At 40.0% G+C, this 17,138-nt stretch overlaps 1 protein-coding gene across 1 annotated transcript in view; it reads right to left on the bottom strand.

The window, feature by feature from the left end:
- LOC128639095 (uncharacterized) overlaps positions 1–17,138 on the bottom strand; it is a 246,551-nt gene that overhangs the window by 131,993 nt on the left and 97,420 nt on the right. The window contains exon 5 of the mRNA XM_053691247.1: positions 2,611–2,715. Within this exon, the coding sequence (XP_053547222.1) occupies positions 2,611–2,715 (105 nt within the window). The remainder of the gene's footprint in view (positions 1–2,610; positions 2,716–17,138) is intronic.

Here is a 17,138-nt window from a genome sequence, read left to right as displayed (position 1 = left end):
TAAAGGAGGATTAGGGCTATCTAATCTAGAATGGTATAATCAGGCTGCCATCTTGCGATTTCCAGTAGGTTGGCTAAAACGGTCTTTTATATATTCAGAAGAGTCTCTAGAAAGACAGGTTTGCTCTTCCCTTTCCCTGAATTTTGTTCTATTTGCTACCAACAAGGAGTTGAGTAGGGCTATTTTTGATCATCCATTATTTAAGGATATACTGCTGTGTTGGAGGAAACTATCTAAACATTTGGGTTTAGTCCAGAATATTTCTAAATGGTTACAGATAAAAGGTAATATTCGATTTCCCTTGGGCAACATGACAGCTATCTATGAAAAATAGTCACCGGCTAACCCCTTGATTGTTAGTGATTTCTATGATTATAACCATCACAAATTATATACATTTGATAATTTTCAAAAAAAAATTCCAGGAACCCAGAGAAACCATATTTTTTACTTTTTACAAATTAAAAGTTATATTCTTGGTCTTGTTAGGATCTTTCCCCATATGTGGGATGATCATCCCCTTATTAATGCTAAATTACCAGAGAAAAGGTTACTGTCAATTATCTACAGATTCCTTCTATCCTTAGAAGAAAAAGACGTGTTACAGGAGCTAGTTAAACAGTGGAATAGAATAACTGATTTAACGGATTTAGATAGATCACTTATGAACAGTCTTAAACTTACTCAAAGACTTTTTTCGGCTTCTTATTATAGAGAATCACAATTTAGGCTAATTCAGAGGGATTATTTAACCCCACGTAGGGTGGCTAAATGGAATAAAGAAACGACTAATGTTTGTCCTAAATGTTCTCTTCAAGATCCCAATTTGGGTCATCTGTTATGGGACTGCCCCAAGCTTAAACAATTTTGGGCGAAGTTAGAGTATTATCTCTCTTCAATAGGGAAAGTGAGGATTTACTTGGAAATGGACTCTATCCTCTTTTTGGTTGGCCATAACTCTTGGGGGAGTTTAGCAAACTTTATACATATGGTAATAATAATTGTGAGGACACTTATCTTTAAATATTGGATAACTTCTAAAAATCCCTCTATGAGGGAAGTGAAAAATCTTTTGCTTGACTCAATGATTAAGGCAGCCTTCGAGTTTAAGTTGAGTGGGGGAAGAGGAAATTGCTTTCTTAAGATATGGAGAGAGTTTGCTTGCTGTCAAAGTGAGGGTACGGTACTCTATATAGAGCAAATTATTAATTTAAAGATAACTTGAGGTGACATAGGAGATAATGGAGGAGTGCCGGGGGGGAGGGGGGGAGCGGAATGTGAGAGAGTTGTGGGAGGATTTTTTTTTCTCTTCTTCTTTTTGGAACCACATGGATAGTTAGTAGTTCTGAAATTAGATAAGGGAGGATAGAGGGACAGGGACAAGGAAAATGATTAATTTGGAAATTTGTAATTGGCTTGATTTAGAACTGTTGCTATTTTGGGGAAATTTGTTTTATATGTTGACTATTGTTTGTTTGTTTTTTTCTTTTTTTGTTGGCTGTATTTGTTCTTTTTTTTTTTGGCTATAAATAAAGATATATAAAAAAAAAAAAAAAAGAGAGACAAAACAACTTCTGACACTTCTCTGCCAACCTCCTGGGACAAAGGCAAAGAATGACTGGGGGATGAGGGAAGTGGGAGGAGTATTTAAACCTTTGGCTGGGGTGTCTTTGCCTCCTCCTGGTGGCCAGGTTCTTAATTCCCAAAAGTAATGAATGCAGCTGTCGACTCTTTCCATTTATGAAGAAATTGATAACAAAATTAAATACGAAAGTTGTTTACATGTTCAAACTCTATCAAACTCTTATATGTTTAATTTCAACTTTACTGTTCTTTTATTGTTTATTTTGCTAGTAAAATACAAAGTAATGTGTCATTAAAAATAACACTATTATAGTTACCAAACAAAATTATAAGAAGAATATACAGGTATACCCCGCTCATACAGCGGGTTAGGGACCGGAGCCCCACTGTAAAGTGAAAACCGCCTTAAAGTGAAACAAGGCAGTTTTAGCTTTCTTTTCAGTGTTTAAAATCTTAAAAACATGTTTGAACTAACATATATTAGGGGTGCAATAGTGCTACGTTTAGTTTAACACTAGCACAGCAAGTATTCAATTAGTATTCAATAAATACTGTACATGTAAAATAGTGTCAATTACTGTAGTAAAATTTGCCAGACTATATCACTGAGACACAGATTGCACTGCAATGCAGTTAACAGAGTGAACTAAGCATAACAAAATGGTGCCAGTCACTTTTCTTGGAATCTCCCAATGATTTACAGCACTGTTTCAAAATGCTTGGAGGTTGAACTTCAGCTCCACAAAGCGCTGTATTAGCAAATCGCTGTAAAGTGAAGCGCTGTAAAGTGAGGTATACCTGTACCTGTACTAAAATCAGTTATTTCAGAAAGATGCTTTTACAAATACACATTAAATAATGCAAAAAGTAATTTTATTCAGTAGTCTTTATGTATGTATACACTGCATGTTTATCATCAAAAGATATCTGAATTTTGTTTTTCTACTACCAAATATTTTACGAGACAAATTTGAGTATTTCAAGAACATAAAATGTTGGAAAGAAAAATCCACTATGGATGGATACCTGTAATTCCAGTGGTGCATATAACAAAAAGCCCAGAAACAATGTTTAAATTTCCATAGTTACAGATAGAACTAGTAGCACATCCCTGAAGTACAACACTGGTTCCTGCAGAGAAAAAATAAATTACAGAATAAATATATTGCAGTAGTTTTTATTACAAAATACATTTTTGTCAGTTTTTGAAATATGAATATGATAAAGAGGTGTACTAGGTCTTTAAAACATAAAATATGCAAATATATGCACAATCAATAGTTTCAATTTTAAAACGATTCCATCCATAGCTATCTAAAAGTAGCCCAAGTCTTAATTTTTCACCACAAATGTAAATACAGTTACTTTTTGGAAATTTATAAGAAACTAATATTAATTATTCTGTGGATGAAATCAATTATAAAACCTGTGTCCAATGCTGGGCAAACAGCAAAAACAAAAAATTTAAAAAACAAAACCTAAATTGATGCTACAATTCTCATTTAGGACCCGATTTTCAAAAATTGCATGGAGAGAATTTATCTGCTTATTTTATTGAGCACTGTATAGCAGTGATGTATTCAAGTATTTTACTCCAAGTATCAAGTCAAGTCTCTACCTTCAAGTTTCAAGTAGAGTCTCAAGTCCTTACAAGAAACTTTCAAGTCAAGTTTCAAGTCTGTGAGCAAACTTTAACAGAAAAAAAGGTGGTAGTGAGGTGTGTTTGTGTGAGGGGGGAGTTTCAATAACTACAAATCAAGAAGACGTGCACAAAGTGAGGTTAACAATTTTTTTTATCGTAGCTAACTTCAACAAGGATTTATTTAAACAAAGCTGTGCTGTTAACAAATTTATTGATTGCATTTTAGTTGAGTCAAGTCAGTGCATCATTTATTGCAAGTTGAGTCCAAGTTGAGTCATCAAAGCAACTTGAGTATGACTTGAGTCCATGTCAATCAACTCAAGTCTACATCACTGCAATATATTAAGTATATCTCAAATGCAGAATATTACCAAAGTCCACTTAAAGGGACACTAAACACAAAAAAATATTTCATTATTCAGATAGAGAATACAAATGTAAACAATGTTACAATTTACTTCTATTTATTTTGCTTCATTTTTTAGATATCCTTAGTTGAAGAAATAGCAATGCACATGGGTGAGCCAATCACATGAGGCTTCTAAGTGCAACAACCAATCAGCAGCTACTGAGCATATCTAGATATGCTTTTCAGCAAAGAATATGAAGAGAATAAAACAAATTGGATAATAGAAGTAAATTAGAAAGTTGTTTAAAATTGAATGCTCTTTCTAAATCATGAAAGAAAAAATGTAGGTTTCGTGTCCCTTTAATGAGACACACAGTTCTCAAGGTTAAAATTACCTTTAGAGAATTGTTTAACGTACATTATAGTTGTATAATGTTTTCTAGAATCTCTCCAGACCAGAGAGCTTTATAGAATTGGGTCCGCAGACTGAAAAAGAAGATTCCAGTACTCCAGTAGTATTTAGAACTTTAGTCTCTGTTGTACCCTAACCCTTTCGAGACACTTGATGCAAGTAGAAATTTATTCACCTTATCAAGGAGACATTTAACCCTTGATGTCACAAAATCTATGTGGAAGGAGAGAAGAGTATAAATTTTGAATTTCTGTTACGTACTGTTTTAATATTTTAGTAATAATACTTTTTATATAGGGGGATCACAATCCAGAGTCTGATATTTATTAGAGGGTTTTTGGCAACTGAAATGCACATATTGAGTTCAAGCAGATCACAAAACAGGCTTTCTAGTTTTTCTTCAAGACAAAAATGTGTTATAGGCTTGCTGATAAAATTTCTTATATTTAGGATGGGACAGTTCTGTTCAAAGTGATCACAATCTAATGTATCAATTTTTTAACAGGTTTTCGAAACCATTTTTCAAATTCGACACCTAAAAGTACTGGATATAGTTCAAAATTAGCCTTTTTTGACATATTTACTAGTACTTTTAAGAAGAGTTGAAATAATGTAATTATGTTGCACATGTGCAATACACTCTGAAATAGCCACAGATGCAATTTTAGATTTATACATAGGGTGACCATATTGCCGCTTTAAAAAGGGACACATATGAAAAATACATATGTCAGGGCTCTTATACAAACCATTTCTTTAATCAGCCCTGAAAAAAGCCTGACACATATGTATTTTTCATATATGTCCCTTTTTAAAGCAGCAATATGGTCACCCTATTTATACATGAACAGTTGGTCTAGATTAATTAAATCTATATTTATTGCTATTGTATAGTCTGTTGATAGTGGCCAGGACAAAAATTATATATCAAATACATGACATCTTGTACAGCAAATGAGATTTGCAGGGAAACAAATCATGATCACAACATCTAGAATTGGCACTTCCCATTCTTAAAATGTTACTTTTTTATTTCATAAGAGTTTTTTTTTTTTTTTGTGAGAGCACATTACAATATTTGCAAATATTTTTTAGTTGGCTTTTTACATTGTTGTGACTTAAAGGGAGGGAAAAGACAAAATAAAGAAGGCAATTTTAAACAGCTTTTTTCACTTTGTATCCTTTTTTGAAACGTATATCTAAGAAGGCTCAGAAACTGCATTACATTACTGAAAGCCAGTTTCTGATTGGTGGTTGCACATTTATACTTTTATTTAGGTTACATCATTTGTTTTTTTATTGTTTCATGTTATAATTATAAGTTGATTTTTTTATATGTTTAATTCTATGTTACTCACATTTGAATGAATAGACATATAATCATGAAATTTGATTAACATGAATCAATATCTTTGTAAATATCCACAAATAATGTTATTTGGTGCACTATGGCCTCAACCAAATTCTTTCTAATACAGTCTCTCTATATCGAGATTTTGGTTTTAGTTACTTTAAACTTGTAATATGTGCACTAACCCACTCTCTTAAAAACATTATTTTCAGCTGTGTTCAGTGTTTAGGCAAAATCACTAAATACCAGTCCATTTGTAATCTAGTGCTTAAAGGGACACTGAACCCAATTTTTTTCTTTCGTGATTCAGATAGAGCATGCAATTTTAAGCAACTATACAATTTACTCCTATTATCAAATTTTCTTCATTCTCTTGGTATCTTTATTTGAAATGCAAGAATGTAAGTTTAGATGCCTGCCCATTTTTGGTGAACAACCTGGGTTGTTCTTGCTGATTGGTGGATAAAGTCATCCACCAATGAATAAGTGCTTTCAAGGTTCCTGAACTAAACAAATAGCTTAGATTCCTTCTTTTTCAAATAAACATAGCAAGAGAACAAAGAAAAATGTATAATAGGAGTAAATTAGAAAGTTGCTTAAAATTGCATGCTCTATCTGAATCAGGAATGAAAAAAAATGGGTTCAGTGTCCCTTTAATTAACTGAAGCCCTGTACTGGTTTGGAGATTTTCCAGACAAATACCACCACTGAATGTCTCTAAATAATCTTACATCTTTTGATTGTATTTTAACAACCATTTTTCAAAGTTTTTAATGTTGTTTGGCCCTGATTACATTTGGCTAGATTACGAGTTGTGCTTTACGGTTTTAATGCTGAAAAAAACAGTAACACTGGCATTACGAGTCTTGTCGGCATAACTATACCACAAGCATTTTAGCCTGTAACGCAACTTCAATACCGCACTCAAAAAAATTATGTTTTTGTGTTGATTTTCATAGCGCTGGTATTACAAGTTGTGCGGTGAGGCTAAAAAGCTTGCATTACAGCCTATATCGACACGATCCATATCGCCTTCTGAAAGCAGCAGTTATGAGTTTTGCACCACAAAAATGTTTCACAAAACTCATAACTAAAGTGTTACAAAGTACACTAACACCCATAAACTACATATTAACCCTTAAACCGCCACCCTCCCGCATTGCAATGACTATTTAAGACTTATTAACTCAGTGCTTTCCAAACTGTGTGTCGTGACACGTTACTGTGTCGGCAGCAGTGTGTAGGTGTGTCCCTGCTTCAGCACAATTTTTTTTTAATTAAAATTTTTTTTTACATTTTTTTTTTCTTCCGACTTTCCACCTGCTTGTGACGCATATCACATGGTTGACTCGTGATTGATACCTAGTGGGTCACAGATCATCTTAACCTATTGGCACAGCTCAGTGGGAACTGAAACTATTCCCATTGGCGGCTTTGGCGAAACATTGGCTCCTGACTGCACGTGTAGTCTCCTCAATCGGCTCGTGACTGCATGTGTAGTCAGTGAGTGGGATAGCAGTGTGTTTGCAGTGCGGGCAGTAGTCAGTGCAACTCGCAGAGCTCTGAGGGCAGCAGCTTAAATGCTGAGCTGAAGTCAGAAGTCAAAGTGTTTTTTTTTCTGCAGCTAGCTCCCAGTAGTGCATTGCTACTCCTGCTCTTAATATATGGATAGGAAGTGGAAGCTTAAAAATGCTTGATGATGAAATGCGAGTGTCTTTATCTAATATTCCACCAAATATTCCGAAACTGTGTTCATCCCATCAACCTCATACAGCCCATTAAAATAGTAAGTAGCTATTGGTGTTATTAAACTTTTTTTTTTTAATTCTTGCACATACATACTGTTACTTGTAAATACATTTCGTTATTATATAATTTATGTATGTGTCCGTATCTTAAAACAAGTTTGTTTAACTTCCTGTTTGCTAGTACAACTGAATTACTGTAGGTCTAAAAAGTGTGTCACCAACATGAAAAGTTTGGAAAGCTCTGTATTAACTCCTAATCTGCCACCCGCCCACATCCCAACCACTATAAAAAAGTTATTACCCCTATTCCGCTTCTCCCGCCACTAACTAAACCTATTAACCACTAAACCGCCAGACCCCCACATCACCACTACTAACTAAACCTATTAACCCCTAAACCGCCTGCCCCCCACATCACCACTAGTGATGTCGCAAACTTAAAAATTTTGGTTCGCGAACGGCGGACTCAAACTTCCGGTATTGTTCGCGAACCGGCAAACCGCGCGAACCGCCATTGACTTCAATAGGCAGGCGAACTTTAAAACCTACAAGGACTCTTTCTGGCCACAATAGTGATGGAAAAGTTGTTTCAAGGGGACTAACACCGGGACTGTGGCATGCTGGAGGGGGATCTATGGCAAAACTCCCATGGAAAATTACATAGTTGATGCAGAGTCTGCTTTTAACCCATAAAGGGCCTAAATCACCTAACATTCCCAAATTGTTTGCAATAACGTGCTTTAAAACATCAGTTATGATGTCGTATCTATCAGGTAGTGTAAGTGTTATGGCCGCTTCACAGTGACAGAGCAAACTCCAAGTGTAACGCACCGCAAACAACCGCAAACAGTCCATTTGCACAACCACGAGATAGATAGATTTGATAGATAGATACATAGATTACATAGCTCAATCGATGCAATATACATATGATCAATACAAATTACATAGATCAATAGATGCAATATACATTTGATAGATACGAATTACATAGATCAATAGATGCAATATCCATTTGATAGATACGAATGTTATCGATCCAAAGATGCAATATACATTTGATAGGTACGAATTACATCAACCAAAATATGTAATATACATTTTATAGATACGAATTACATCGATCAATAGATGCAATCTACATTTGTTAGATATGTTTGATAGTTAGATCGATTTGATAGATAAATAGATAGATTTGAAATATATATAATTTCCCTGACAGAGTATAACAATAAGACATGCGGTCTGTGACCCGTGGTGTGTTAAGTAGTACTATTCTTAGCAGTTTACTACAACCTTTTACACCCCCTATCGGGGGAGGTCTATATGGCCTTTATTTTTGGAACAGGGAGATGGAAGAAGATGATTGGTCTGTCCTCCTACTTCAAATTTGTCAAAAACACAAGTGGCTGTCTCAAAACAGTCCGGACACAAGATAGATAGATAGGATAGATAGATATACATAGATTGATAGTTAGATAGAATCGATAGAAGAGAAATAGATAGATTTGTTAGATATATAATTACCCTGACAAAGTATAATAATTAAACATGCAGTCTGCGTTCCATGGTAACTAGGTTGTGTTAAGTAGTACTATTCTTAGCACTTTCATCCCTGTAACTCCTCCTATCGGTGGAGGTCTATATGGCGTGTATGATTACCCTGACAAAGTATAACAACAAGACACGCGGTCTGGGACCCATGGTAATTAGTTTGTGTTAAGTAAAACTTTTCTTAGCACTTTAATCCCTCTTACTCCCCCTTTCGGTGGAGTTCTATATGGCCTGCATGATTACCCTGACAAAGTATAACAACAAAACATCTGGTCTGGGACCCATGGTAACTAGGTTGTGTTAAGTAGTACTATTCTTAGAACTGTAATCCCTGTTACTCCCCCTATCAAGGGAGGTCTATATGGCCTGCATGATTACCCTGACAAAGTATAATAAGAAAACATGCGGTCATGGACCCATGGTAACTAGGTTGTGTTAAGTAGTACTATTCTTAGCACTTTAATCCCTGTTACTCCCCCTATCGGGGGAGGTCTATATGGCGTGCCTGATTATCCTGGCAAAATATAACAACAAGACATGCGGTCTGTGAACCACTGTTAACTAGGTTGTGTTAATTTTTACTATTCTTAGCACTTTAATCCCTGTTCCTCCCCCTATCTGGGGTGGTCTATATGGCCTGGCTGATTATCCTGGCAAAATCTAATAACAAGACATGCGGTCTGGGAACCACTGTTAATGTTAACTAGGTTGTGTTAAGTTGTACTATTCTTTGCACTTTAACCCCTGTTACTTCCCCTATCAAGGGAGGTCTATATGGCCTTCATGATTACCCTGACAAAGTATAACAACAAAACATGTGTTCTGGGACCCATGGTGGTACTGGTATAACTAGGTTTTCTTAAGTATTACTATTCTTATTTTTAAATTTTTATTTTTATTGAGGTGGTAAACAGTAACAGAACAATACATATCAGACCACAGACAGTGCATTTACAGGTACAAACAGAATTTACATTGTAGTGGGAGAATACACACAGTACTACAGACAGCAGACTGACATGTGTGAGCAGTCTAAATCACCTCATTTTATTACTATAGTATTCACATTGACCTCTATGGCTGACAGATCCTACTGTGGGATCAAGACCTCCAAGAGAATAAAAAGGTCATAAGGCGTAATGTGCAATTCAATAGTCAAACAACTCAACAGTCATCGTTGAAAAGGGCAAAGGAGGTATTTGAGAACAAATATAAATTTCAGGGTATGTAAATAAAGTTATCGAGCATACACGGGGGAGCAAAGTATTTTCCTCCCAGTGGGCAGCGAGATATTGTTCACGGAGTTCAGGAATTGCAGGATGACAAGGGAAGGGGAAAATAAAAATAATTTTGTATTTAATATGAACACATAGATAATGTTACTGGTAGCAAGGTCAGAGGAGCTTCACCATAAACTGTCCCATATGATAAAGAGAGAGAGAGAGAGATAGGGAAAAAAAAATAAAAAAAAATATATGTGTGGGAGGGGGAGGGGTTAGAGCAGGAAAAGAGGAGTGGGGAGGTAAACAGATAAGGGGGCGGATACTGAAGGTTAGGGGGTCTAGAGTGACTACCTTTCGGTCACAGGTTAGGTCTCTGATATTCGTCCCATGGGCACCAAACTGAGGAGTAGAAGTCAGATCGCGCCTCCACTCTCAGGGAGTATTCCTCCATCCTCTGCAGGTAATCTAGTGTTTCGAGGACTGGAGCTAGAGTTAAAGGAGAGTCCCTAGCCCATTGTCTGGCTATGGTTAGTTTTGCTGCTAGCAAAATGATGATACATAAGATTCTAGGGGGTTTTTGGAGTGTGTGAAGCCCTAGGTGAAAGAGCGCAACATCTCCAGTTAACTGTTGTAACAGATGTAGCTGGCGGAGCAAATCCGCGACAGAGTTCCAGAAAGCACTCAATTTGGGGCAATCCCACCACACATGTAGGTGGGTACCCCTCTGCCCGCACCCTCTCCAACAATCTGCGCTTCTAAGGGGAAATACCCTATGCAACCTAGTCGGGACCCAGTGCCAACGCAGGGTTAGTTTTATATATAACTCAAATAGATTTGAACAGCGGACTGCTATTTTTACGTCTCGGAGGGCTCGTTGCCAAACTGCATCTCGATGCACCACCCCCAGGTCCCTCTCCCAGTCCCTCACGGCTCCCGGTTTGACAAAATGGGGAGAGTCTAAGAGAAGCTTATAGTGGAAGGACAGAGAACCTTTGATAGATTTGCCCGCCGCCCAGCGTCTCTCCCAAAGTGTGAGAGACCGCAGTCGTGTCTTGGGGAATCCCCAGGAGAGTAGTAAGGAGGTCACTCTCAAGTATTCAAATTGCAAATCTTTAGGGAAGTCATCCACTGGAAAAGCAGCTGGCGGCAACATGAGGCGTTCTCCTCTATAGAGATCAGAGATCTGTTTAATTCCCAGGGTCTCCCATCGTCTAGGCCTTGAATCAGGGAGGCATTGCAGTATAGCCTTCATGGAATGGATAGGTGAAGGGTGAGGTGCTATTGATTTATGTGAGCGGAGTTCTCTCCAGCTTTTCAGACATGTTTTTATGGTGGAACTATAGATACTTTTGAGGATATCCGCGTGGTCAGGTATCCAAATCAGGTCGGCCAGCTCAATCCCTGCATGTAATGATGCCTGCTCAATTTGGTACCATTGTGAGGTATTTGGTCGTACTCCCCAGGCTGCGATGTGCGATAGCATGGCTCCCCTGTAATAGTGGGTTACATTTGGTACGGAGAGACCTCCGCATTCTTTCGGTTTCTGTAATTGTGATAGGGAAATTGTGGGAGAATGGCCTCTCCAGATAAATCTGGTGAAGACGGACTGAAAATGGTAGGTAGGAACCGCTACCGGTAAGCAGCGAAAAAAGTATGTCAGCTTAGGAAGCAGCATCATCTTTAGGGCAACAATGCGGCCCGTCCAAGATACCTCTAATCCACTCCAGTTTGTTGTGGTCCTTCTAAACTCCTGTAGAAGGGGTTCATAGTTTTTCTTTATAATGATTTGGAGATCGTGGGATAGCTCTATTCCCAGGTGTCTCAAACTATCCGTGGACCATTTAAAGGGGTATTGCTCTTTCAAGAGTTCCAGCCTGCGAGTCGTCAGCCCTAGAGCATACGCCTCTGTTTTGGTGTAATTCAGTTTGTAGTAAGATACTGCTGAAAACTCCGCTAGGAGCTGGAACAATTCCGGGAGGGAATCCTCCGGCTCTGGAAGGAACACCGTGAGGTCGTCGGCGAAGAGTGCCAATGAATGGGGGGTGTCATAGAGTACGAAGCTATGAATAGTCGGTGAGGCCCTGAGCCGACTAGCTAAGGGTTCGATAACCAGGGTGAAAAGTAAAGGCGACAGGGGACAACCCTGTCTAGTGCCATTCTTGATATCGAATGGTCTAGAGACGAATCCCAATCCCCGTACCCTTGCGGTTGGGCTTGTATATAGCGCCATGACTGCAGAGATGAATCTATCAGGGAAGTGGAAAGCCCGGAGCACCTCTGTCATGTAATCCCATCGGACCCTATCGAACGCCTTTTCAGCATCTAAAGATAGGGTTACCAATGGGATCTCAAGTGATGCTTGTTCGGAGAAAACATTTAGGAGTCTTCTGGTGTTGTCTGTACCTTGGCGCCCAGGGGTGAATCCCACCTGATCCGGGTGGATCAGGCAAGGAAGGACTCGGTTGAGCCTTATCGCCAATATCTTGGCGTATATTTTCACATCTCCGTTTATGAGGGAGATTGGCCGATAGCCTTCGCAGAGGGTGATGTCTTTTCCCGGTTTGGGGATTGTGACGATAGAAGCTTCTAGAAACTCCGAAGGGAAACCTCCCGAGCCTACAGCCGTGTTGAAAACTCTAGTCAAAAGAGGGGCGAGAAGAGTTAGAAACCTCTTAAAAAAGAGGGCGCCATATCCGTCAGGTCCTGGGGATTTATGGAGTTTAAGGCCCTTGATGATAGAGCAAACTTCTGTTACGGTGATAGTCGCAGATAAGGAATCAATGTATTTTTCGGGGACATGCGGCAATTGTGAGTTCTCAAGGAATTCGGTAATCTTCGCCTTAGGGGAGTAATGAGAATGGTCCTGATCTGAAATCTGATAGAGCTGGCTATAATATTGAGCAAAGGCCTCGCCTATGTCATTCGGAGCGTAAACTCTATGCTCACCCTTCCGTATGTATGGTATTTTATTTAGGAGAGATCTCTGCTTGAGCTTGTGTGCCAGCAATCTGTCGGCCTTATCGCCTTTGTGGTAGTACTTCTGCTTAAGAACCGAGAGGGTTCGCTGGACTTTTTGTAGCTCCAATTGTGCTATTTGTTTTTTAATTATCTGCAGTCTACAGACTAGGGCACTTGGTCTACCCTTTTTCAGCTGTTCTCTTAGGTTGGCATAGTCACTATAGAGTTGGGCCAGCGAAGCTCCCCTGGACCTTTTGTCTTGACCAGCCTGCTGGATGAACAGGCCTCTCAGATAGGCTTTGAGTGATGCCCATAGGGTTAGGGAGGAAATGCCCTCTTCGTCGTTTATAAGCAGAAAATGTTCTATTTCCTTCTCCCATTTAGGGATTTGGGTTTCGGAAAGCAAATATTCCGGCAGTCTCCATGGACACCTAGTGCTTCCTGAGTGCGAAAAGTCAACCACCAATTGTACCGCATCATGGTCTGACCAGACACATGGCATAATGGTCGCTCCGGCAATCTCTCCCAAGGTCCAGGGGTAACAGAAAAAGTAATCTAGTCTTGAGAAGGACTGGGACGAGGCCGAATAGAAAGTGTAGTCTGTGTCACCAGGGTGCAGGGCCCTCCAGACATCTTGCAGAGTATATTGTGAAATTAGGTTTCTAAAATGTTTTGAATAATGTTCCTCCCCTAACGCTGGGGGACTTTTTGTTTTTCGATTTTCTGTCTCTGGTTGGGTCCCAGACCAGGTTGCAATCCCCCCCAACAAACACATGGCCCTGCTTGAGCCTGTCAACCCTGTGTAGAAGTTTCCGAAGGAAACTAGTTTGGTTAATATTCGGTGAATACAGAGCTACCAGGGTGCAGAGAACATTATTAATGCGGGCAACTGCAAGAACATAGCGCCCTACTGGGTCAACATCTATGTGGATAGGGTCATAAGAGAGATGCCTACTGACTAAGATTGACACACCTCTTGCCTTTTTGTGGAACGTTGAGGATATACAGACAGGATAGTCCCTAGGCTTAAATGCAGCTGCTCTAGCCTCGATCCAGTGGGTTTCTTGAAGGAAGGCCACTCCTAGCTGGTGGGTCGAAAGGAAACGAAGGAGGAGACTCCGTTTTGTGGGGGAGTTTAGACCCCTTACGTTGAGTGTGCCTATTTTCATGTCTGTAAAGGAGAAGGGTTGGGAGGTGGAGAGATATGAGGGACCCCGGGAGGAGAGAAAAAAAAAAAAAAAAAAAAAAGGAGAGGGGGGGGGGGGGGGAGGAATGAAGAAATAAGACACTGGATTAGCTCCTCGGATTGAGCAGAGACTACGCAACTCTGCCAAGAAAATTTGGTGCAGAGGGTGGCAAGTTACCCCTAGCTGCACAGAAAGTGAGTGGGTGGGTAGGGGGGGGGGGCGGAGGCTACAGAGGGGGTACAAGGCAATGGCCCCCTCCGCTGCCGGCGCAGTTTGAACAAAAGAGCAACAAGACAGATAGAGAACTGTGATCAGCTTTAAGCATGCAACAATAAGAGATACAAAACTTTGATACCAATTTTTCACCCTAAAAGTTTCAAGCAGTATTAGGTATTTTAGGACCAGCTGTATGTTCGGCCCGTTGAAGATATGGCCTCTGAGCGCCATGGTCAGATGTCAAAAGGCGGCGCGGCTATGGGTCAGGGAAAGGCTGACAGAGCGACGGGAGTAGCCGCAAGGTCCCCGGCTCCAGCATGCTCTGGCCGCCGACATCCGCCCTGTGGCTCATAAGGCAGTGATTAAACATTAAAATATAGACATAGTAACTGATTGACCAGGCACAACATTTCGGCTGAGCTAGTAAGTGAGTAATGGGAGCTCCCAGTTATACTAACTAAGATCAGGTTGGGTTGGGTTATTATGTGTGGGAATGCAACATTTCATCCATAAAAAAGAAAGAAAAAAAACAGTACTTTTGCATAACTATTTTGGGTCTCAGCGCATGTAAAATATGGCCTCTGAGCCCCATGATAGAGTGTCAAGAGACGGTGCAGCCATGGGTCATGAAAAGGTCCATGAGACAACGAGTGAGGCCGGAGGCCCCCAACTCCAGGGCATCCCGTCTGTTGACAGCCACCATGCAGGACCTATGACAAAAATTAATCTTCAGGAGGGAAACATAGCATTCTATTAACTAGCAATGACATTATAGTTAAGTTAATAAGTAAAGAGTGTGGTAGATTCTTGGCATTTCAACTACTTCGTCAAATAAAAAAAACAAAAAACAAAAAAAAAAAAAACAGTACTTTTGCATAACTATTTTGGGTCTCAGCGCATGTAAAATATGGCCTCTGAGCTACATGATAGAGTGCCAAGAGACGGTACAGCCATGGGTCATGAAAAGGTCCATGAGACAACGAGTGAGGCCGGGGGCCCCCAACTCCAGGGCATCCCGTCTGTTGACAGTCACCATGCAGGACCTATGACAAAAATTAATCTTCAGAAGGGAAACATAGCATTCTATTAACTAGCAATGACATTATAGTTAAGCTAATAAGTAAAGAGTATGTTAGATTATTGGCTTTTCAACTACATAAACTAGATTCTGACTGGGTTAAATTTACCTGAGTACAATTAAATTGGTAAATAGCAATCAGCCCATGTTAAACAGAAAAATCAACATTAGGGTGGCAAAACATAGTATTGAAAGAGCATAACCAACAAACAACAGGAGATAAACTGAAAATTCAACTTGAGTCCACAAAGTATAATATAACAGGAGTCTTTATCATGCATCATACGTTACCATCCTTCGGGTGGTGATGAATTCAGCGAAAGGTGGGCTCCTAAAGGCCCGCATGTAGTAGTCCAGAAATATATCAAGCATAAGATAAACATCAGGAAACAAGGTCTTATCACTCAGGTACCCAGTCTGGGGCTCCCGCCCTCAGTGGGGCACACGGGCGTGGAGGTCTGTTTGGAGGGACTTCGTCCCCAGCTGGCAGGTTCCAACCTCTCAGTAGGTCTTGAGCTTGTCTGGAGGAGAGGACAATATGCTGGGATCCATCTTTGGTAATTATTAACCTCGTGGGAAACCCCCATCGGTATCGGATCTGATGAAGTCTCAACACTTTAGTGGTTTCCTGGAAGGCTCTTCTTTGTTGGAGAGTATGCGCTGAGAGGTCTGGATAGAGAGAGACATCCTTAAATTGATCTGAAAGGTGGGGCTGTCTTACTGATGCTCGCAAGACCTTTTCTTTGTAGGTGTAGTAATGTAATCGAGCTATTGTGTCTCGTGGCTTGTCCATTGGAAGGTTTCTGGGTCTGGCCGTTCTATGGATGCGGTCAATTCTAGCATCCTCTCCTCCTGGAGACCCCAACACCACCTGGAACAAGGCCTGGGCATATTTTTCCAGGTACTGGGGGCCGACGGATTCAGGGATGCCTCTAATCCTCACATTATTCCGCCGAGAGCGGTCTTCGAGGTCTGCAAGCTTTGCCTCCAAGGAGGACACCTGGTCCGACAGGTTTTGTGTGTAGCTTACCCAGTTGGTGTGGTCTACCAATAGGTCCTCTTGTTTTCTTTCAATAATGTCTGTGCGTTCATTGACAGCGTTGATATCCTTTCTAAGGTCTTCAAAGGATTTCTCCAGTTTATCAAATCTCTTATCAAAAGACTGACTCTGCCTGTCCAGCAAGTGTTTCATAGAGTCTATTGTGAGTGTGTCGCTTTGCGAGCGTGCCGGGGGGGGAATATCTTGAAGTTGGTCTGTCCTCAGATGGGGCAGGAGAGATCGATCTGTCATCATCCGAAAAGCCAGGATGCTTATCTCTGATAGGTAGGAAGTGATCTCTGACCGTTTGCTTAGAGGATTGGCTTGATTTCTGCTTTTTCTTCGCTTGCTGCGACATCTTGACTCTTTAGGCAGGATCCTAAATTTCTCAGCCCACGCAAGCGAATCTGTAACATTCAGTGAAGATACCTTGGTGGCGATCACAGTAAGAGCACGCCGGCAGAGAGAGGGCGCCCAGCCAAGTATTACTATTCTTCGCAGTTTAATCCCTGTGATTGGTCTGTCCTCCTACTTCAAATTTGTCCAAAACACAAGTGGCTGTCTCAAAACAGTCTGTACAGAAGATAGATAGATAGGATAGATAGATATACATAGATTGATAGTTAGATAGAATCGATAGAAGAGAAATAGATTGTTTTGTTAAATATATAACTACCCTGACAAAGTATAATAATTAAACATGCGGTCTGGGACCCATGGTAACTAGGTTGTGTAAAGTAGTCCTATTCTTAGCACTTTCATCCCTGTAACTCCTCCTATCGGGGGAGGTCTATATG

The sequence above is a fragment of the Bombina bombina genome, chromosome 8 (assembly GCF_027579735.1).
Source record: "Bombina bombina isolate aBomBom1 chromosome 8, aBomBom1.pri, whole genome shotgun sequence".
In the NCBI taxonomy this organism is placed as follows: Eukaryota; Metazoa; Chordata; class Amphibia; order Anura; family Bombinatoridae; genus Bombina; species Bombina bombina.
This window is presented reverse-complemented; position numbering and strand designations above follow the sequence as displayed.